At 58.0% G+C, this 22,239-nt stretch overlaps 2 protein-coding genes across 4 annotated transcripts in view; one reads left to right on the top strand and one right to left on the bottom strand.

Moving 5' to 3' along the window:
• Nucleotides 1-259: 259 nt before the first annotated feature.
• On the top strand, nt 260-12,552 carry GNAT1 (G protein subunit alpha transducin 1). Its single transcript, XM_007052675.3, has 8 exons — nt 260-514; nt 2,116-2,158; nt 2,678-2,819; nt 3,065-3,222; nt 4,298-4,426; nt 5,788-5,917; nt 6,927-7,080; nt 12,335-12,552. The coding sequence occupies exons 1-8, from the start codon at nt 409-411 to the stop codon at nt 12,523-12,525; spliced, it is 1,053 nt and encodes a 350-aa protein (XP_007052737.1). The 5' UTR covers nt 260-408; the 3' UTR covers nt 12,526-12,552.
• Nucleotides 12,553-13,050: 498 nt separating this feature from the next.
• GNAI2 (G protein subunit alpha i2) overlaps nt 13,051-22,239 on the bottom strand; it is a 191,510-nt gene continuing 182,321 nt past the window's right edge. For all 3 annotated transcript variants that reach the window (XM_037903986.1, XM_043550568.1, XM_037903985.2), the window contains 2 exons: nt 15,902-16,126; nt 13,051-14,215 (listed from right to left, as the gene is read on the bottom strand). In XM_037903986.1, the coding sequence (XP_037759914.1) occupies nt 15,936-16,126 (191 nt within the window). In that variant the 3' untranslated portion in view covers nt 13,051-14,215; nt 15,902-15,935. The remainder of the gene's footprint in view (nt 14,216-15,901; nt 16,127-22,239) is intronic.

The raw sequence follows: 22,239 nt of genomic DNA, 5'->3' as shown, positions 1-22,239 counted from the left end.
TGAAATCGCTGGGCTCAGCAAGGGGGAGATTTGAGGGGCTTTAGCTTAAGCCAGCGGCTCACCGGCTGCTTGCCATGCTGAGCGCAGCAAGTCAGCTCCAAGCTGGGCTGTGGGGGGAGGTGGAGTGGGTCTGCACCTGATCCTTGGCCACCTGTCCTTGCCACAGATTGGGTGGCTGGGAGCACCTGACGGCCAGAGCCCGCAAAATCCTCCCCAACTGGCGTGTGGCTGGCACTGGGGCCAGGGCGGGGGCAGTCGGCGCCTGGGGAGCGGTGGGAAACAGTGCCGCTTCGCGCTCCTGGTGGGCGAAGAGGGAGACTGGCGGGGGGTGCCGGAGATTTAGGGGTTGGTCTAGGGTTCCCCCTGTCGCTGAGCGCAAAAGACCAGCTCAGCGGGTGCACCCGGACCATGGGCGCTGGCGCCAGCGCAGAGGAGAAACACTCCCGCGAGCTGGAGAAGAAGCTCAAGGAAGATGCGGAGAAGGATGCCAGGACGGTCAAGCTGCTGCTTTTGGGTATGTGTTGGGCTATGGAGCCAGGCCCCCCATCCTAAGCCTGCCCCCCAGATCCTGAGCCAGCCCTCCATCCTGACCAGCCCCCCCAGATCCTGAGCCAGGCCCCCCATCCTGACCAGCTCCCCCAGAGCCTGACCAGTCCCCCCAATCCTGAGCCAGCCAGTCCCCCACATCCTGACCAGCCCCTGCAGCTCCTGACCAGCAAGCCTGTGGTACTGGGCCTTCCCAGAGGGCTCTGCACCAATGCTGGCAGCTCCCGTGGCACGGCCCTGGGGGATTCAGCTCAGGGTGGTGCCAGGCAGGCAGGGCGGGTGGCACTGGGCTTCAGTTCAGACTCCCTTGGCATTAAACACACAAGCACAGATGCCCAGCACCCCGCCCCTGAGCGCCCCCAACTCTGCCCTCCCAGGGGCTGGGCCTGGGGGGACTGTGTGTGACCAATGGATCTGAACCCACCTGGCTCCCCCACACTGACAGAGATGGGGCTGGTGCCTTAGAGACACGGCTGGGACCAGCTGGGGTAAATCCACAGCAGCTCCTCCGACCGCCATGGGGACAGACTCCCGGCTGATGGGACTCAGCTTTGCTGGTTGACTGCTGTGGCCCTTGCCTCGCTGATGCCATGGCGCTGCGCCGGGGAGGGTCTGGCCGCTGTCGCTGGCTTTACACCCCGCTGTTCCAGCCCTCGGGGGGGGACCCAGCGGACAAGGTCTCTGCGGTTCTGTTGCGCTGTCTCGGGGGCTCGCAGGGTGCCCCAGGCAATGCACAGGAGCCTGCACATGTACGCTGGGCTGGGTGGTACCTTTCCCTCCACCCCATTGCTGTGGCTGCCCCATCTGATAACAGGTGCCGTTCCCACACGGCAAGGTTGGGGCAGAGCCTCCAGCTGCCTTCACGTCCGCACACTGCCCACAGATCGCTGGGGCATCAGTGTCCCCTTTTTCTGTGGCTAGCATCTGCATGGGCCCTCCACCTGGGCCCAGGCGGCTCTGCCTGGGGCGTGGATGCTTAAGCCGAGCTGTGGTGCAGATCGCATTAGCCAGAGCCCTGTGTCTGCAGAGAAGCGATTAGGGCTGTACCTGCCCCGCCCCCGTTCTCAGCTCTCCAGCTTGCTTTGCAGCCATGCACTGAGTGCAGCCAGGCGACTGTGGGCCGGGGCAGCTGCATGAGGCTGCCACCATCTTGCCCAACACATCTGCACTTGAACCGGGGCCCTCCGGCGCTAAAAGCAGGTTCTGGGACTGTGCCTGCCTCCATGGTTCTAGCACAGAGGGGGGCCTGTGACACGTGGCCCAGTGGGCTCCAGTCCCACCCCAGGGCCCTGTTAGTCCATCCAATGGGTTGGTCCATCCAACCAGAGCCAGGGAGGGAGTTGCAGCAGAACTGTATGGGCACAGAGGATGTCAGGCCACGTGATGCCCAGACCACCCAAGGTGGCTCTCCATCTCCCTTGCCCCCTCCGTTACTGCTCCATTGGAGCTGATTAGCAGCGGGCTCCCTGTCGCACCCACCCAGCGCCCCACGGCATGGCGACCCAGGTGGCTGCGTCGGGCTCCACACTGGGCATGTTCCCTGCCATGACTTTCCTTTCTGTCCCCCAGGAGCTGGAGAATCCGGGAAGAGCACAATTGTAAAACAAATGAAGTAAGTGGGTTCACACCTCATTGATGCCTACCTTGCTATCCACAGTGCCCCTTGCTGGGAGAGGCTGGGGCTGGAGTAGCTGGGAGCTCCCCACAGCCAGCTCCTGCCCCACCCTGCACGCCTGGTTTTTGAGACAGGATCTCCCGCAGCAGCCTTTACTGGCAGTGGCATGCTACCCCCCACCGATTTCTGCCTTTCCAGGTGATGCCCAGCTGCGATACGCTAGGGTGCAACCTCTGGGGGCTCCCCAATACCCCTCCTCATCCCCAGGGAATTCTGCCCACCCACCATGCCCACTGCAGTGTGCTGAGACTGTCCCTCAGGCAGCACATGCCATCGTGGCATGGCTGCCATACTGCTAGGCTCATGTTGGGGAAACTCACTGGAAGGGAGCGAGCCGGTGGCAACGCCTCCAGCCCATTGGGTGCCCTCTGTGCTTGGCCAGGCATTGCCAGGGAGTGCCCAGCTGTGGAGCCCGCGGCCTCCCCCAGGCTCACCACCTGCTCCTGTCTCCACCAGGATCATCCACCAGGATGGATACTCCCTGGAAGAGTGCCTGGAGTTCATCTCCATCATCTACAGCAACACCCTGCAGTCCATGCTGGCCATTGTGCGGGCCATGGGCACGCTGAGCATCCAGTACGGGGACTCGGCCCGGCAGGTGAGCGGCTGGGCACAGGAGGGGGATAGGTGGGGTTCTGCACCCCTCTCAGCCACATATAGCGGTTGATGAGTCCCCTATGGCCCCAGACAGCAGAGCTGGGTAGTTTAGCTCATGTGTTTAGATCCAGTGGGTGCAGGTTCAATTCCCACTGCTGACAGGGCTTTACTTCAGAGCATCCGGTGCCTCCTGGTGAGCCTGGGCCAAGCCAAAGAAACTGATCCTGCTGCGCCCTGTCTCCTCAGGACGATGCCCGTAAGCTGCTGCACTTGGCTGACACCATTGAAGAGGGCACCATGCCCAAGGAGATGTCTGACATCATTGCCCGCCTCTGGAAGGACACGGGCATCCAGGCCTGCTTCGAGCGCGCCTCGGAGTACCAGCTGAACGACTCGGCCGGCTAGTATGAACCTTCCTGTGTAACCTCCTAGGGCACAGGCCGCCCAGGCAGTACCCCGGCTCAGGTGCCCCCACAGACCTCATCACAGAGGCATTGGCAAGGGAGTGGCCTGCCAGTCCCATGGGAGATGGGCTAGGAACCCCCCTGGCTTTGCACTGACCTGGAGGCTGGGAGGAGTTTGGGGAACATCAGAACAAGTGGTTTGACTGTTCCCCAGTATGTAAGGGAGAGTGGGGGGGGTTCTCCCCAGCCCACCCCCACCTCACCCCAACACCTAGTCCCATTCCTCTGGCACAGGCAGCCCTCTGCTGAGCCCACACAGGCGCTGGCACAGGGAGGTGGGCACAGGGCCAAGAGGGTGCAGGCTGAGGAGGAATGGCACTACTGGGACTCAGAGCAGCTCCAGAGGCCAGTGTGGGGCCAGGGAAAGAGGGGACCGGGGCCCCTTTCCTGGAGATGCAGAGAGGGGGTGGGAGGCAGGAGGCGGGTTGCCGTCAGGGTGCCCGTGGGGAGGTCTGTAGCTATAGTGTGCCAGCCCTTTGCTGTGTCCACACAGCACCCGATCTCAGCACCACGGCAAGACGAAGAAGTAACAGCAGCAGCAGGTGGCTCTAGGCACTGGTCACCCTAGAATATAGCAGCGTGTGGGGTGGGTGGGGTCCAGGCAGCTCCAAGGGGCCCCTCGTGCTGGGCACTACCCAGACACCCAGCGAAAGCCAGGCCCTGCCCCAGGGAGCCCACAGCCTGGGGCGAATGGGCATCTGAGCTGGAAGCTAGTCCTCTCGTGGTGCCCACTTGAACTTTGCCAGCTTTGGGGAAGCCGCTGCCCCCCTCTGAGCTCCTTCAAAGCTACCAAGCGCAGCAGCCAAAGGGACCCCAGTCAGTGGGATGCAAGCATGAGGCAGCGATGGGGCTAGATCCCTGACCCCCATGCACCTGCGTGAGCTGTCCAGGGCCACCCAACCAGAAGGGCACCCAGCTTTGGCTCCAGCCGCTCTGGGCCTGGGAAGCATGGAAACCATCCCTTGCCATCCCCGAGGTGATGAGTATTTCAGGCCCTTCCTTTCTGCCTGGGCAGCTACCTGAGCGATGTGGCGCGCCTGGTGGCATCTGGCTACGTCCCCACAGAGCAGGATGTGCTGCGCTCCAGGGTCAAGACCACCGGCATCATCGAGACTCAGTTCTCCTTCAAGGACCTCAACTTCAGGTAGGGCATGGTGCGGGAAAGGGCCCTGCTAAGCACAGACAGCCCGCGGGGTGTGGGGGGGTGTCAACAAGGGTCCCAGCAGCCAGCTCCAGATGTGGGTGTGGAGAGCCGCCCCAAGACCTGTGGGGCACAGCAGAAGGGGGTGCTGGGCTTGGGCAGGACTCTGGGGCCTGGAGCACTGGAGACCCAGTCAGGGGCAGGTTGGGATTCGAAGGGTTAAGGCAAGGAGGAGATTTGGGCAGTGGGAGGGATGGGAGCAGGCAGGCAGAGCTGGGCACAGGGCCTGGGGCTGGCTGGGCCAACGCTGCGCATGCCCTGGGGTGGCAATGCACCAACATGACAGAACAGGGCGGTTGGGGCCCTCTGCTTTCCAGGGCTGTTTTCCCATTGAGCTGATACAGTCTCCAACAGCCTCTGGCCCCAGCCCCCTCCGGGGACTGGCTGAGTCCCACGCTCAGCCCAGGCCCCTGCTCTGGGAGGGGGCCTCTCCCACCTGCTGAATCTTGGCACCGTAATCTCACCAGGGCTCATCCTCGTCTTCATTTGTTATTGGCTGGCGCCATCTAGTGCTGATGCACCCAGGCTGGGCGTGGTGCCAGCCGGGGCTCTCAGGGCCCTGCTGTGCCGGTCAGGCTGCAGTCTGTGGCCTTTCCATTGTGGGCAGAGCAGAGGGTTTAACTCCCCCCCAATGAGAACCTCCAATTAGCTCTTGCTCCCCCATTATGGGAGCTTTCCCGTCTCGTTCCGCGGAGGCTCCTTTCCCTGCTCCAGCCACCTCTCCCCAGTCCCAGCTGGGTGGCCCTGGCCAGCTGCAGCCGGAGATGCCACATGGACACTGCCCAGGAGCTGGGCAGCCCAGAACACACCTATCCTCAGCATGACACTCTCAGCCCATTTCCCCTTGGGTGGGCAACACAGCTGGCACTAACCAGCCCTGCCAGCGGCTGTGCCAGCCAAGCCTGGACTGGGGGGCATGGACCACAGCTCCTTGGGGGTTGTCCTTCCAGGTAAGAGTGTTGAGACCCCTTGCCAGTGCCGGACCTGCTCCGTGGCTAACCCAGCACCGTTCTCCACCACTCTGGTCCCCACCGCGGGGGCAGGGTCCGTGCCACCGGCTGTGCCCAGGTCTCCAACAGTCCCTTACTTGGCAGCCATCACCCCAGCTGTGGCCAGCCCCGAGCTGTGGTCAGCCGCCCATGGCCAGGTGCCCCTGCAGAGATGCCCCCAGCCCAAGCAGTAGCAGAGGCCACAGGGTCCGGAACAAAGCTGTCCCCTCGGGAGGTCTCTCCCCCCACGCTAGCAAGGCGGCCCATGCCCGCTTTGGAGCCTGGCTGCTCAAGGGACCCTCTCCCCGGCCCCAGGATGTTCGACGTAGGCGGCCAGCGCTCTGAGCGAAAGAAGTGGATTCACTGCTTCGAAGGGGTCACCTGCATCATCTTCATCGCCGCCCTCAGTGCCTACGACATGGTCCTGGTGGAGGACGACGAAGTGGTGAGTGGAACCTGGCTATCGGGGGGGGGGGGCGGGGGGGGAAACGCGGGCGCGACGTGAGACCCTTGGCTCTTAGCCAGCGGGAGCCAGTCAGGCCCAGTGCAAGCAGAGTACCGACCCAAGCACTAGAAGAACCCCAGAGGCCTCAGATACGTGCTGAACTCCTCCAAGGCCAGCCTATCACAGAGCGCTTCCAAAAACATCCAGCCAATCAGCTCACGCCCCTGAGACTGGCTAGCCAATCGGATCCTCTGTGCAGACCTGGAGTCCGGGGAGGGAGCATGGGGCTGTGGTCACAGCACAGGGTGGGGACTTTAGCAGACCTGTGTTCTGGTCCTGCCCTGCCCGTGACCTTGGGCAAACCGTCCTGCTGATGGCGGAGACCGTGGGGTGGACGTGGGGGAGGGGAGGTTTCACAGGGGTTTTAAAGCTGCTGATACAGCTAGAAATAATCTACCTGGAGCAACAGCAGCCACCTCCCTGGCCTCACTCCGAATGCCAATAATTGGCGAGTAAGCAGAGACAACAGCCCGTTGGGAGGCAGCGTGGCCTGGGGTGGGGTGGGGTGGCGTGGCGTGGCGTGGGAGGGAGCATGACTCAAGGTGGGGGCTCTGTGCCTGGTTCTGCCACTGGCCTGCTGGGTGACCCTGGCCATGTCACTGCACTGCTCTGTGCCTCAGTTTCCCCAGCAGTAAAATGGGGATGATGCTCCTAGATTCTGTAAAGCATGCTGCGATCTCTGGATAGAAATCTCTCTGTGTTATTAACAGGAGCTAGTGGGGCTCGGACCCACCAGGCAGCAGGGGCTAGGGATCACAGGGGAGCAGCAGAGCACGCACTCGAAGGCTACAAGGGTTACCAAGCTAGACAGGGTAGGAGACCCTGTAATCTGTCCTCCACTGGCCCAGCCGACCTCCCATTCACACCACAAACATTCCAGGAGACGAGGCAGGAAATTGATGCTTGAGATGCAACTAAAAGCCCCATTTGGCCCCTTGCTCCTCCCCAGAACCGGATGCACGAGAGCCTGCATCTCTTCAACAGCATCTGCAACCACCGCTACTTCGCCATCACCTCCATCGTCCTCTTCCTCAACAAGAAGGATGTCTTCCTGGAGAAGATCAGGAAGGCCCACCTCAGCATCTGCTTCCCTGATTACGACGGTAAGTGCCCAGCCTGCTGCGGGTCCTCTACCCCACCCCACGCAAAACGTGCAGCAAAGAGGTTGCAGGGGAACTGGGTTTTGATTCACAAGTCAAATGGGTTTTCAGGGACAAACAGACGCCCAAAAGAGCCCAGATCCAAATGCCAGCGACCAGCGTGCAGGTTAGTTATGCACAAGGTGACTGAGGGGGGACCAGCTGCAGGGCACATCTCAGAAGCCAAGCTGCCCGCTAAGTACCAGATCAGCTACTTACACTAAACATGCCCACCGGTTAGCTTTATGGCCGCATGTACCTGTGCTTCCATCACTGGCCACCAGATCTCCCCACTGCTCCGTGCAAAGGCTGCTACCCCTGCAGGGTCAGTGCCCCCTCCCCCCGCCAGGCAGAAATTGGGGGTTAATTTTTATGCTGTTGACAGTAGGATTAATGTTCATGGAGCTTTTTTATTTTTAAAGATTTTTTTATCAACTTACATTTTTGCAGTTGTGCACAATTCAGAGTTTTCAGCGGTTTTAAGTTTTCTCTCAGTTTAAATGTTCGTACTCGTGGGAGATTGGGGGTGGGAGCGCAGACAATAATTATTTAATGCCAGCAGATGCTGAGATTCAGTTAAAGCTGTATGAGCCATCACCGCACCATTGTCACCATCACCCAGCCAGCCATCGAAAACAGAGCTGCTTAAATGGACAGAGAAGGCCTAGCTTTACTGTCCAGGCGTTAGGCTGTTGGTCCAGAGCCTCCGTCCATCCCCAGCATTGGCTGGGCCCCTGAGAAGGTCTCATGCAGCAGTTTTAATCCCTTGCCCATCTGGACGTGCCGAGGCTTGCCGATGGAAGTAGGGTTTCGTGGGTTTGGGCATGCAGGTGAAATCGACGTTTAGTGACATTCACCGATACAAATCAAACCCTGCCAAACCTGCTCAGAACTCAGCATCTCTTCCCTGGTGCTCAACGCCAGCTGGGAGCGGGTGGAGCTGCTCAGGCAGGTTAGAGTCCTCCTCTGCTGTACTAGGGTGTGAAATGAGGGGGCCCAATGCCGGTGGGGGGGTCTCTCCCTGTTGTTCCCTAATGGCTAGAGCCATATAGGGATTTGGGCACCTTGCTGCCACTTTAGATTCACTGCCATCAAGGTCAGAAGGGGCCATTGTGATCATCTAGTCTGACCTCCTGCACATTGCAGACCACAGAAACTCACCTGCCCGCTCCTATAAGAGACCCCTAACCTCTGGCCGAGTTACTGATGTCCTCACATCATGATTTAAAGACTTAACGTTACAGAGAATTCACCATTTACACTAGTTTAAACCTGCAAGTGACCTCTGCCCCGTGCTGCAGAGGAAGGAGGTCTCTGCCACTGTGACCCAGAGGAAAATTCCTTCCCGACCCCAGATATGGATCAGTTAGACCCTGAGCATGTGGGCAAGACGCAGCAGCCAGACAGCTGGGAAAGAATTCTCTGTAGTAACTCAGAGCCCTCCTCTCTAGTACCCCATCACCAGCCACTGGAAATATTTGCTAAGGGCTGTCATGGATGGGCCACATGCCATTGTACTTCATCAAACCATCATCATCATCCCTCAGCAACCTCAGCATACCGTCCCTTCCGTAATCTTTTCATGCTCAGTTCTGGACATCAGTTAAGTGTTTTTGCCCCCACTGCTTCCCTTGGGAGGCTGTTCCAGCACTTCACTCTGATGGTTAGAAACCTTTGTCTAATTTCAACACTAAACTTGCTGTTGGCCAGTTTACATCCATTTGTTCTTGTGTCCACATTTGCACTTAAATAACTCCTCTCCTTCCTTGGTATTTATCCCTCTGATGTGTGTAGAGAGAGCAATCATATCTCCCCTCGGCCTTCTTTTGGTTAGACTAAACAAGTCAAGCTCTTTGAGTCTCTTCTCATAAGACAGGTTTTCCATTCCTCGGATCATCCTAGTAGCTTTTCTCTGCACCTGTTCCAGTTTCAGTTCATCTTTCTTAAACATGGGAGACCAGAATTATACACAGTATTTATTCCAGATGAGGTCTCACCAGTGTCTTGTGTAATGGTACTAACACTTCCCTGTCTCTACTGGAAATACCTCGCCTGATGCATCCTAGGACCAGGGATGAAAGTAACTTAAAGGACTTACCGGTACACCGGAGTCCTGAGCGGGGGGCTTTAAATCCCCAGGCTCTTTAAATTGAGATTTAAAGGGCCGGGGGCTCGAGCTGTGGAATCGGTGGCTGGGAGCTGTGGGCCGTTTAAATCACTGCTGGAGCCCAAGTGCTTGGGCAATGATTTAAAGGGCCCGGGGCTCCCCACAGCAGCCGGAGCCCCGGGCTCTTTAAATCTCCGGCCTGGGGAAGCTGTGCCCTGCTGGTATGGTCGGCAGTGTACCGGCTCTGCCATTACGCCGTACAGTCCTGTATTGGCTTACTTTCGCCTCTGCCTAGGACCGCATTAGCCCTTCACGGACGCATCACATTAATGGCTCAGAGTCATTCTATGACCAACCAATATACCCAGGTCTTTCCCCTCCTTTGTCGCTTCTAATTGATACATCCCCATCTTATCGTACAAATTCAGTGCCGCTTAAGTTCAACATTTGGGCGCACTCAGCTGCTGCCAACTCTCCAGGTGCCTGAGCTTCCACCGTTAAAGTCCCCATGGTGCCTAGTGGTTTCTGGGAGTGAGCATGCACAGAGGTTCCTCGGTCCAGATGTGGCAGGGAGTGGGATGCCGGGGGGATGGCCTGGTGGCAGAGCCACCCACGGGGGGGAGCAAGTGGGGCAATTTATCCCAGGTCCTGCAGGAGCCCCCACGAGAATGGCTGAAGTCTGAGACAGGGAAGGGGCCAGTAGCGTAGCTAGGGGGGAGCGGGGCAGCGGCCACTCTCCCACTGAGCATAAGTGGTGCCTTTTTAATTTTTACTCACCCGACGGCGCTCCGGGTCTTTGGCGGCAGGTCCTTCACTCGCTCTGGGTCTTCGGCGGCATTTTGGTGGCGAGTCCTTCAGTGCCGCCAAAGAACCGGAGCAAGTGAAGGACCCGCCGCCGAAGACCCGGAGCGCCGCCGGGTGAGTACAAGCGGCTGGCACCTTTTATGTCCGCTCCCCCTGGCTATGCCACTGGAAGGGGCCCCCGAAATTGCTTTGCCCCAGGCCCCCTGAATCCTCTGGGAGGCTCTGCCTAGTGGTTGGAGCAGGAGTCAGCGGTCAGGAAATGAAGCCAAGGGCCAGAGCCAGGTTCCCTGGGGCGAGGTGGGGTAGGGGCCATGGCAGCTGTGGACGAATGCTTTGAGCAGTCAGCGCCCTGCTGCTGGGCTTGAGCTGATCATCTGAGCAGCCCCCACCATGCTCCTCAGACAGCCGGCTGGTGAAGCCAGCAGCTAAGCAGGCGACCTGCAGGTCCTCACACCTCCATGATGTCCCTGAGCTGCCTGAAGCCCTATCTCACACCGGGGGCCTCCCCTGAATTCTTGAACCAGACGTCGCTCAGCCTGGTAGGCCAGCCTGCGGCGTCCAACCTGGGGCGGGCCGTGACCGTAACTCACACCAAGGCCACCACAGAGAAGGGGAGCTGCCCAGGCTTTAGGGTGCAGTGGGGGCTGTTGCCCAGTGGTTGAATTATGGGGGCCTCACTAGAACTGACCAGGTTACACCCCCATAACTCCAGAAGAGGGCTCCCAGCTGAAGATCCCAGGGAGGCAGGGTTGGGGACCAAGTCACTCTGAGAGTCCGGGGTTAGCTCCCGCCCCCAGTATTTCCTACTGGTTAGCAGCTCCACCCACTGGCCAGGGGGGCCCAGCACAGGCCTGTGAATGCAGGTACCTGAACGCCTTGCAGCTCTAAGTCCCTTGGGGGGCCAGCCCTGAATTCCCCAGCCTGGGGAGCCCTTTTGGGAGAGCCCCCAAGGGAAGCATTGGGGAGGGGGGAGCAGGGAGGCTGGAGATGGGGACTCCAGGGTCTCTCTCTTGCCAAGCAACCCAGCAAGTGAAGAGCTCAGAGCACAGTGCCTTGGGACAGCACTGCCCTGGCTAGCAGCGTGATACTCCTACCACAGGACAGGGCTCACCAGGTCCCCAGCTACCCTGTTCGGACGAGCATGTGGGCAGGCGTTTCCCAAAGGCAGGTGCTGCACTGCTGGGGAGGAGACGCTGGGGCCCAGATTCACAGATGCTATGACATGCCAAACTCCCACAGAACTCACTGGGGAGGGGTGAATCCGGCCAGTGCTCTGCACACCCAGCAGAGGGGGAACCTGGGCACAAAGCCAGCTCAGCTGAGCTATGAAGCTGGGACCAGGCCCTCTGTCAGGATCCCCCCTTATGCTGGGGCAGGGTCAGTGCTTCCCTCCTGCCCCGCACAATCCACAGACCCACCGTTAGCGCCAGGCTCTTATGTGGGAACACTCTGCAGTGGGCAGCGGAGGGCAGCTTGCGTCCAATCCTCGAGCCCGGGGACACCCACGGCCGTGTGGCTGGGTCAAGCATGCCACGTGGCACCAACTTAGAGACCGCCCCCCAGGTCCCTGCCACCCACTGCATTGCCCATCACACTCCCAAGCCCCTGCCCCACCAGAAGAGCCTTAACTCTGCCCTCAATCCTGGCCCTGCCGTCCATACCTCTGCCACACAGCCAGTCAGTCGACTGGCTCCCCTCAGTGCCAGGCAGAGCAGGATGTCCTGCCGCTGCCAACTCTTGGGGCATCTCTGCCAGTCCCGCATGGCAGGTGTTTGCAGGAGCTGATCACGCTGGCGAGATTCTTTGCCCACACTAGGAGGGGCTATGGCCATCTCCCTGCAGGAGCAAAGCTACGGGGTGCCCTCAGTGAGGAGTCAGTGGCTGGGAGGCTAGTCCTAGCAGAGCACCATTGTCCACCAGTGGTTCTGGCTCCTTGCATTTACACTGAGGACAGGGGGTGCCAGCCCCAGTGGTGCCTCAACTGGGGAGGGCACAGAGGTGGCAGAAAGTCCCCTTTGTCTCTCCTGCGGGGCAGCTCAGCCCTGCTGTTTAAGCTGACCAGGGTATTTTCAGGGGGGGAGAGGAAGGATCTGAGACATGCATTTGGACTAGACTGGAGAGGAGAAAGGGGAGCAAATGGAGTGAATGGGGTAATGAAGCTTTGGGGGATCTCACCAGTGGCCCTCACAGCAGGTTTGGGGGTGGGGGCAGGGAGCATCTGGCAGGGTCTAGGGTGTCCACGCCTCCCCACAGAGCTCAGAACCAGTTCAGCAGCTGAGCCGCCCCTTGACCCTGGTGCCTCCACAGGACCCAATACGTTCGAGGACGCAGGCACCTACATCAAGGTCCAGTTCCTGGAGCTCAACATGCGCCGGGATGTAAAGGAGATCTACTCACACCTGACCTGTGCCACCGACACGGAGAACGTCAAGTTCGTCTTCGACGCCGTCACTGACATCATCATCAAAGAGAACCTCAAAGACTGTGGCCTCTTCTGAGCCCCTGGTGCCGCCCCCCCATCATCACCCCCCAGTGCCGCAGCCCCCACAAATCACCATGCCCCTCCCAGCCACAGCCGCCCCTCCCCCCATCACCAGCCCCCAGTGCCACATCTGCAGCTCCCCATCTGTACCACATCCACATCCCTCCTCCCGGTACCACGGCTGTGGCAACCCATCATCCCCTAGGTATCACAGCCGCAGCTCACCATCCAAATCCCCCCATTGCCCCCTGGTACCACAGCTGCTGCTCCCCCTCTGTCCCACATCCCCATCCTCTTTTATTAATAAAGAGTCTAGCCTCAGCCTCTCTGTTCATTGCCCCGGGCCGAGGGTTCCGGATCCCTGGCACCGAACAAGCCAATCTCGTGGCCTCTCAACAGAGAGCATTGGTCCTGCAAGCACAGCTCCCCGGGGCTGGGGCAAAGCTCACAGCTGCTTTCCATGGGGTTTCCCTCTCCCAACGGGTCCCCAAACTTCCTTTCGCTGGGGACGGATCCAATCAAAACAGCACAAACGGGGGGGTTTCTTTCTACATTTTATTATTTCAAACCATGTGAACAATTTGGTAAAACATCCTGTGATAAAAGCTAGGCTGCGTCCGTCGCTGGCTAAGGGCCCCGAGGAGCTTGCCCCGCGGGGCCCGCTTACGTACAGCAGTGTTTCCTCAACCGACGCTACAGTTAGAGCTAAGAAACTACGTTTAAAACAGAGTTGACAGTAGAGCAACCTCATGAGCAATCCCCGCCCACTGGGGCAGGGGAGGAGAAGGAACGGGAAAGACACGGACGTGATCACCACCACTTAGTCCTTCGCTGGCGTCTTAGCCCTTAGAAACCTAGTTCTGCCGATGGGAAAAGATGCGGCTCGAGGTTCTGGGCCGTGTTCTCCCCATGCTGGGGACCGAGTCTGGCCCGGAGATCTGGAGGGGAGAATTTATTTGAACCCAATTCTAAACACAACTCATGTTGGAGCAAACTACAGAACAGATGTAAACGTACTAACACCCCTCAAGGCACAATTTATTTATTTTTTAAGTGTAGAAGATTTTGTGAGGACAACTTGACCATTTAGTACTGGACTTTGTTAAATAGTTTTAAAAAAAGATCTCCTTTAAAAAGCAATGTAAAATACAATTTTCTTTTCTTTTTTTTTAATTGATTTTTTTTTAAAAGGAATGTTGATTTTTTCTCTTGCTGGTCTGTGCAAATCACAGAAGCCTGAGGGACTTGCTGGAGCCCCCCCCTGCCCCAAATGAAAGAGCAACGGTTCGAATGTAAACATTTGGAAAGCGATTTCTTAAGTGACGATGGCCGGGAGCAATTCCAACCACAGTTTCAAAAAAACAATGACAAACGTGGGTTTCCCCCACCCCCAAAATAATTTTTTTTGTTTTGAAATTGCTGCGCTTTAGTTTAACGGGATGAAAATGTCCCAATCTACAGCCACTGATCTGTCCTTGTGGGGGTGGACAGGGGGGAGAAATACCAGGCAGGTTCAGGTAGAAACACGGTCTGCAGCAGGCGGCTTGCTGCCTTCATGTCATGATCATTAACCAAAGTCTTTTATTAGGAGAGGAAAAACAAAACAAAACAAAACACAAAAAACCAAGAAGCAGAAGTTGTTAAATGGTGCAGTCCTTCCTTCGTCGGCGACAGCCTCTCCTCCGGTACATGCAGTTCAAGTAGTCCTAGAAGAGAGACGCACCCAGGAGTTATGCTGGTGAGACCCGCAGGCCACGGCTGATCACCACGTTATCAGGCTGGTGGGACTCTCCAGGCTTAATGGGAGATTCTGGAGTTTGGAGAGACCAGACAGGATAGACATGTGCAAACCAGAGGGGGGCGGGGGGGGGCAACCGCCATCTGGCCCACGGGCAGCACTTGAGCCCTGCTGCAGCCCCCAGTGGGACTGTAGGGGGAGAAGCAGAGAGATGGGAAAGGGGAAACAAAAGGAGGTTCCTTTGGTGCCAATTTAATGCCATGCCCCCGGGTCATCAGCCACGGGGATCGAACCAGCGACCTCTGGATCTGAACACCCGCAGCTCTGGCAGTCAAGGCTACAGCAAGCTCAGCAATGTGTGTGTGTGGCCCCACTGCCACAAGGGGGGCAGGGCCCGGGTTCCACCTACCTGCCAGGGCTATCAGGAATGGCAGCAGCCTGGCCTTATGCAGGGTGCCTGGCTCACAGTGCCGTGGACATGCCTTCAAACACAGCCCTTGAGGGAGCACATCTCCCCCCCCAAGGGGAAACTGGCATCACCGGGAGCTGCATTCAGAGCGGAGGCTGAGGGCAGTGGGACTGCGAGCACAGGGCACAGCCATTGAGAGGCACGGGCTACCAGACCTAGGGCACAGCTTCCCAGAGTTGATGCTGGAGTCCCTCCCCCAGGAGCTACGGGTGAGTCCCAGGCTCCCCAGAGCCCAGCGTCCCCCAGCACAGCTGGCTTTGTAAGCTGCGTGTGAGCCACCCCGGGAAAGGGAGCTAGCTGGATGCTAGCTGGAGCCGCCCTTCCCATGGCCTCTCAGGCTGGTCAGAGAACACGGGCACAAGCCCCATGCCCCGGCAACACTGGGCCCTGTGTCTGGCCTCAGGCATGTCAGCGTCGCTGGCCATGGGTGCTGCAAGGGTAAGAGCCCCCTCACACCTACTGGCCTCCCCAGGGAGGGCCCAACACCTGGGCCTGCTGCAACCTGTGCCACCTAGAGCCAGTCCTCTGCTCCTGCAACCCATGGGCCACCCCTGGGCTCCCCACCATAAAGCATTAGGGCAACATGATTAGGTGATGGCTGGGGGCTGGGGGCCAGGTGGCTTGGATTTCACCATGACTGGGCTCCAATCTGCCCCACATGGGACAGGATCACTATGCAAGGTAGAGAGGCTGCAATCTCCAGCCCGCCGAGGCCTGCAGGCCCCACCCCATGAGGTTGCTGGCCCCCATTCCCCTCCCCACAGGCCTGAAGGCCCCCCAAGCCGCTTCCTCATAAGCCTACGGCTCCCTTCCCCCAGCAGCAGCCCACAGAGTGAGGTTCTACCATCTCTGGGAAATGTCGCCCTGGCCTATACTCTGCCTGCCTTGTACATTACTGAGAGGCATCCCCTTGGGCTGATGCATGCAGTGGGGCTGCCCCATCCCACAGCTCAGTAGGGCTGCTTGAGAAGAAGCAAGGGCCCGTTTGCTCACGCACCCGTGGCTGAGAGGCTCACGGGAACATGGCGAGAGAAGGACCCTGGCTTCACAGCCAGCCCCAGAGCTCCCCAGCCTGGCCTCCTCCAGTCCCGGCATCAGTGCCTCTCCTACACAGGCCGTCTCTGGGCACCAGCCCCGCCCTTTTCCTCAGCCTCTATCCCTGAGCCCTTGCTGGGTCAGCCTCACCTTCCCCCATTCCGCAGCAGGTGCCGTTCCACCATTAGAAGAGGCCGCAGTCCTTCAGGTTGTTTTTGATGATGACATCGGTGACGGCGTCAAAGACAAACTGCACGTTCTTGGTGTCGGTAGCACAGGTGAAGTGTGTGTAGATCTCCTTGGTGTCCTTCCGCTTGTTCAGGTCCTCAAACTTGCTCTGGATGTAGCCGGCCGCCTCATCGTACTTATTGGCCCCTGAGGAGGAGGAGGAGGAGGAGGAGAGGGAATGAGCCACTTGCGTACAGGGCACAATGCTAAGAGGCAGCCCCCCCGAACACTGATCCCGGGTTGGTCCCTTCCCCTGGCAGTGCCTCGGTTTCCCCAGGCAGAAAGCAAGATCCTGACCTGGTGCTCGAGCTGGGTCTGTGCCATGGATACAGTCACACTTTACACCACAGGGATGTTTGCAAGCAGCCTACAGAGGGTTAATAAATGAACAACAGATGCTTTAATAAATGGCTATTCGACTGCTAGAGTGCGCATAGGTTGCTTATGACCACGGCTTACAACAGGAGTGGGCAAACTATGGCCCGTGGTCCGGATCCGGCCCCTTAGGCCTTTGGATCCAGCCTGCGGGATTGCCACCACCGTGGCGCAGTGGGCCCCGCGGCGCTCTCAGAAGTGGCTGGCACCACGTTCCTGTGGCCCCTGGGGGGCAGAGGGCTCCCTGCGCTGTGCTTGCCTGTGGGTACCTCCCCCGAAGCTCCCATTGGCCGGGAACGGGGAATTGCAGCCAATGGGAGCTTTGGGGGAGGTACCTACTGGCAAGGGCAGCATGCCCAGCCCTCTGCCCCGCCTCTCCCAGGGGCCACAGGGACATGATGCCAGCAGCTTCCCAGGGCCAGGGCCAGGGCCAGGGCCAGGGCCAGGGCCAGGGCCAGGGCCGGCCCTGGTCGTGCTGTTGCCACACCGGAGCCTGAACCCCTCCTGCACCGCGCACCTCAACTCCCTGCCCTGAGCCCCCTGCCTGCACCCCAACCCCCTGTCACATCCCACACCCCTCCTGCACCCCAACTCCCTGCCCTTAGCCCCCTGCCTGCACCCTGCATCCCTCCTGCACCCCAACCCCCAGCCCTGAACCCCCTGATGCACCCCACACCCCTCCCTGCACCACTGCCCTGAGCCCCCTCCCATACTGTGCACCCCCTCCTGCACCCCAATCCCCTGCCCTGAGCCCCCTCCTGCACTCCGCATCCCTCCCTGCACCACTGCCCTGAGCCCGCTCCTGCACTGTGCACCCCCTCCTGCACCCCAACCCCATGCCGAGTCCCCTCGTACACCCCACACCCCTCCTCTGCCCCAACCCCTTGCCCTGAGCCCCTTCCTGCACACCGCACTCCCTCCTGCACTCCAAGCCCCTGCAAGCAATTTCCCCACCCAGATGTGGCCCTCAGGCCAAAAAGTTTGCCCACTCCTGGCTTACAGCCATCCCAGCACATACCCCAGTCTTCATTCACTGGCCCCTTCTAGAAAGCGTGACCCCCAAGACTAAGCCTCGTCCATGCTTCTCTCCTGACCAGTGTAAATGTGGAGCTTCTCAGCCATACACACGCCCCCAACCTTGGTTGAATCCTGTTAACCTCTCAGCTTCAGGGAGGTCTTGAGGCAATGAGTTCCACAGGTTAAATAAACACTAGGTGAAAAAGCACCCTCAGCAGTATTCAGCATGTTGCCTTTCAATGTCCCCAACTGTCCCTGTGAGCAGAACCACGCCACTGACCAACCATGTGCTTGTGCACCTTGTCAGTCATGTCCCCCCTTACTCATCTCTGACCCCATCTCTCCACACCTCCTTGCTGGCACTTGTCTCTGAAGTCCCTTTGTCTGCTGTGCACCATGGTAGAAACAGGGTGAAGAGAACTGGGCCTGGTGTACCAGGAATATTTCCTCCATTAGTCTGTCTTAGGGGTACCTAACACCGTGTTGTATTTACCTCCCATCCCTGTGCAGAAGGGCTGTGCTATTATCCCCAGTGTACAGATGGGCAAACTGAGGAACAGATGGGGGACAAGGGAATTGAATCGGAGTCTGCTGAGTCCCAGGTTCGTGCCCTAACCATTGGGCCAGCCTCACGTAGTCTCCCCCTTAGTTAAAATGACCCAATTTGAACGGCTCTGTTGACTGCAGTTGTACCCTCCATTCCCCCCCACCCCTCAGGCTCCCTCCGCTCCTGCATTAATGCCAGCTATGCTGAGGGGAGGGGGATGCCCCAGAGGAGAGTGCTCCCAGTCGGGCTCCATGCAGTGTTAGTGCCCCAATGTGACACCTGGCCCAGACGCTGGATAGTGGCTGGCGAAGTTCAGAGCCACGCCACAAGTCCCAAGCAAAGGAGACGCTTCCACTGGCTCCAAAAGCCACCCAGTCACTAGGGGATTTGAATGCAACTTAACCAATCACACCTGTTCTGCATCAAGACTAGTCCGGGGCGTGAACGGGGCTGAACAACGGGCGCCTCCAGTAATTGCTGATCTGAGGAGACTCCCAGCCATGTCACCAGAGATGCTGTTGCACTCACAGCTCATTTCTCACCCCACATGTGGCCACAGTTGCTTACAACACAACTTTAATCCCCAGCCTTCAGTGAGCAGCTCCCTCTACTGGAGGAGGCAGATTTCACACACATAGGACAGTGCGAGTCAGCCTTTCGTCCCCAGCACCGCCAGCTCTCACGAGGAGTCGTGCCATTGGAGAGGAGAGGCTGAGGGAGCTGGGATTGTTTAGTCTGCAGAAGAGAAGAATGAGGGGGGATTTGATAGCTGCTTTCAACTACCTGAAAGGGGGTTCCAAAGAGGATGGCTCTAGACTGTTCTCAGTGGTAGAAGATGACAGAACGAGGAGTAATGGTCTCAAGTTGCAATGGGGGAGGTTTAGATTGGATATTAGGAAAAACTTTTTCACTAAGAGTGTGGTGAAACACTGGAATGCGTTACCTAGGGAGGTGGTAGAATCTCCTTCCTTAGAGGTTTTTAAGGTCAGGCTTGACAAAGCCCTGGCTGGGATGATTTAACTGGGAATTGGTCCTGCTTCGAGCAGGGGGTTGGACTAGATGACCTTCTGGGGTCCCTTCCAACCCTGATATTCTATGATTCTATGATTCATTGTATGAGATCACATCTTCCTTAAAAAAAGTGTCTTGCCCTCCCAGCCGCAGAGGAAAGCTTGACAGTGTGACCTGAGTGAGCCTGACTGCTCAGACATCAGAATCAAAGAAACAGAACTTAACAGCTGTTGGGTTTTAAATGCTCAGGAGTTTTAAGTTGCACTCGTGATTTCTGGGGGTCGGACCCAATGTTTGAGTCTTTGGGCACCGATGCTGTGCCCCGGGATCTCACTCCATGACAATGCAGTGAGTGCCATGGGTGAGGGAATGTGGAGAGGGACAGCATCTGGCACGGAGAACCTTCCCCACCCACCTTGGAGGACTGACTGGGTCTGTTGAGCCACGTGCCGAACTGGGTCCAAAGGAAGTGCTTGTTCGTCATGCACATTCGGGCCCCTCTGCACCAGGGCTCCGAGTTGGACGCATTTCAGTGCGGGTGTCCACCCATTTACAAGTGACAAACCCATGCGATCAGCTCCGCCTAGAACATGCTGGCCAGTATACACACACTGCAACATGTACACCACAGGGCCGGGTGCGTTACTGGCCCCTCTGCCTAGCCCCCAGAGGATGGCACCTGGTACAGGCCCACCTGAGGACTCAGTCATTTAGCTCAAGCCCTACTCTTAACTCTGAGGTGCCCAGTTCTATCCCTGGTGTGTAGGCCAAGACGGCAGTTGACTGAGAAACCTCTGGACACCCCCAAATCCTCTTCTGGGGGCTCTCCAGTGATCTGGGATAAAGGATGTCGGAAGCCCACAATAACAGTGCATGGAGACAACTTGTTGCCTGCTGTCCTCAGGGAAAGTCTTATCCATGTCTGTGGTTGGAGAATCAGAGAAATGCCAGGCTGGAAGGACCCGAGAGAGACCATCAACTCCAGCCCCCTGCGCTAAGGCAGGACCAAGTCACCCAAAACCAGCCCTGACAGGGATTTGTGCGACTCGGTCTTAAACCCCCCCAATGACAGGGATCCCACAACCCCCCTTGTAGGCCTGTTCTAGAGCTTTACTCCCCTGAGAGTTAGAAAGTGTTTGCCAATATCTAACCTCTATCTCCCTTGCTGCCAATTACGCCCATTGCTGCTTGTCCTCCCTTCAGTGGAGGTGGAGAACAATTGATCCCCATCCTCTTTAGAAGAGCCCTTCACAAATTTGAACACTGGTATCAGGCCCACCCCCACCTCAGTCTTCTTTGCTCAAGACCAAACATGCCCAGGTTCTTGACCTGTCCCCAGCAGTCAGGTTTTCTAAACCTTTGACCATTCTGCACTCTCTCCAATTTGTCCATATCACCCCCGAAGTGTGGAGTCCAGAACTGCACACTTCTCCCACTAAGGCCTCTCCAGATCCCAGGCTGTCACCCAAAGCACCCTACCAAGCCAGCCTAGCCCGCTGTCAGGAGACGCTGCTATTCGATTTGACTGGGTCCTGGCACTGGCACTGTAAACAGAGACTGAAGAAGGGGAGAGAGGGAGCAGCATGGCTTGAAAGACGACCGCTTGTGCCTGACTGCTGGCGACTCTAGCTGGCTCTGGCCCGGGCGGTGCCATGGTAGAGCCTGCCGAATGCACCCTACCTTGAGAATCCCTTCCCAGTCTGCACTCCCTGATTCCTCAGCGCACTCCGCAGGAAAGTGGCACTCACAGGTAGCAGACTGAGGTGGCAGCTTAGATTGGTGGCCAGTTGGGGGAAATGCCCAGTATTGGCTAAGGACTGGCAGGCCAGGTGCATGGCTGGGGGATAAGATCTGAGGGTGCTACGCCCAGCAAGGCACAGTGGTGCATCGGGCCCACCCAGGGCGCTTGTTTGTAATAGGGGCACTGGCTGCATCAGCTCTTCCATTTTCCTCAGAAGCCACGCTGAGGTAACCTGCAACCTGAAAGGCGGCAGTAACCGGACTAACTCCCACATCCAGTCACTTTCTGCAGGGCTGGTGGAGCTGCGTCAGAGCACACAAAATGACTGGGAAAAAAAACGGTTATTCACCTCTCGTAACTGTTGTTCTTCGAAATGTGTTGCTCCTGTCCATTCCAATAGGTGTGTGCGTGTGCCGCATGCATGATCGCTGGAAGCTTTTCCCTAGAGGTACCCGTCGGGTCGGCAGTGGAGACCCCTAGAGTGGCGCCCTCATGGCGATATATATATGACCCTGCTGACCCGCTGCCTGCTCAGTTCTTTCTTGCCAGAAGACTCCGACAGAGGGGAGGCAGGCGGGATTTGGAATGGACAGGAGCAACACATCTCGAAGAACAACAGTTATGAGAGATGAGTAACCGTTTTTTCTTCTTCACGTGATTGCTCATGTGCATTCCAATAGGTGACTTCCAAGCGGTTACCCCGGAGGAGGGGTCGGAGTTCACCTGACTGTCGACTGGAAGACTGCCAAACCAAAAGCAGCAGCATCCCTCGCCTGCTGGGTCATGGCGTAATGGGAAGTGAAGGTGTGGACTGAAGACCACGTTGCTGCCTTGCAGATGTCCAGGATAGGGACCTGCGCCAGGAAAGCCGCAGACGTCGCTTGCGCTCTGGTGGAATGCGCTCTAATGGGTGGAGCTGGAATTTTAGCCAGGTCATAGCACGCCCTGATGCAGGATGTGATCCATGATGACATTCTCTGTGATGAGATAGGAAACCCCCTCATCCTTTCTGCAATTGCAGTAAAGAGCTGTGGTGATTTACGGAACAGCTTTGTGCGTTCAATGTAAAGGGCTAAGGCCCGTCTAACATCGAAGGTGTGAAACATTCGCTCCCTGCTGGTGGCATGGGGTTTAAGGAAGAACACAGGCAAGAATATGTCCTGGTTCACATGAAACTGGGAGACCACTTTGGGCAACAATGCATGGTGGGGGCGTAGCTGCACTTTGTTTTTATAAAACACTGTGTACGGGGGTTCGGAGGTCTGGGCTCTGACGCTCTCCTTGCAGAGGTTATAGCTACTAGGAAGGCCACCTTTCAGGACAGATAGGAGAGAGGGCAGGTAGCCATAGGCTCAAAGGGGGGCCTCATGAGAGAGGATAGGACCAGGTTTAAGTCCGGGGGGGAACAGGCCGATGTACAGGTGGGTAAAGTCTGTCAAAGCCCTTAAGGAACCTACCCACCATAGGGTTACTGAATACTGATCCCCCCAGCGTTCCTGGGTGGAAGGCCGAAATGGCCACCAGATGTACCCTTAGGGATATCGCCAACCCTTGGTGCTTGAGGTCCAA

Source organism: Chelonia mydas, chromosome 7, assembly GCF_015237465.2.
Source record: "Chelonia mydas isolate rCheMyd1 chromosome 7, rCheMyd1.pri.v2, whole genome shotgun sequence".
Taxonomy (NCBI): Eukaryota; Metazoa; Chordata; order Testudines; family Cheloniidae; genus Chelonia; species Chelonia mydas.
The sequence above is the reverse complement of the archived record's forward strand: the minus strand, read 5'-3'. Positions and strand labels throughout refer to the sequence as shown.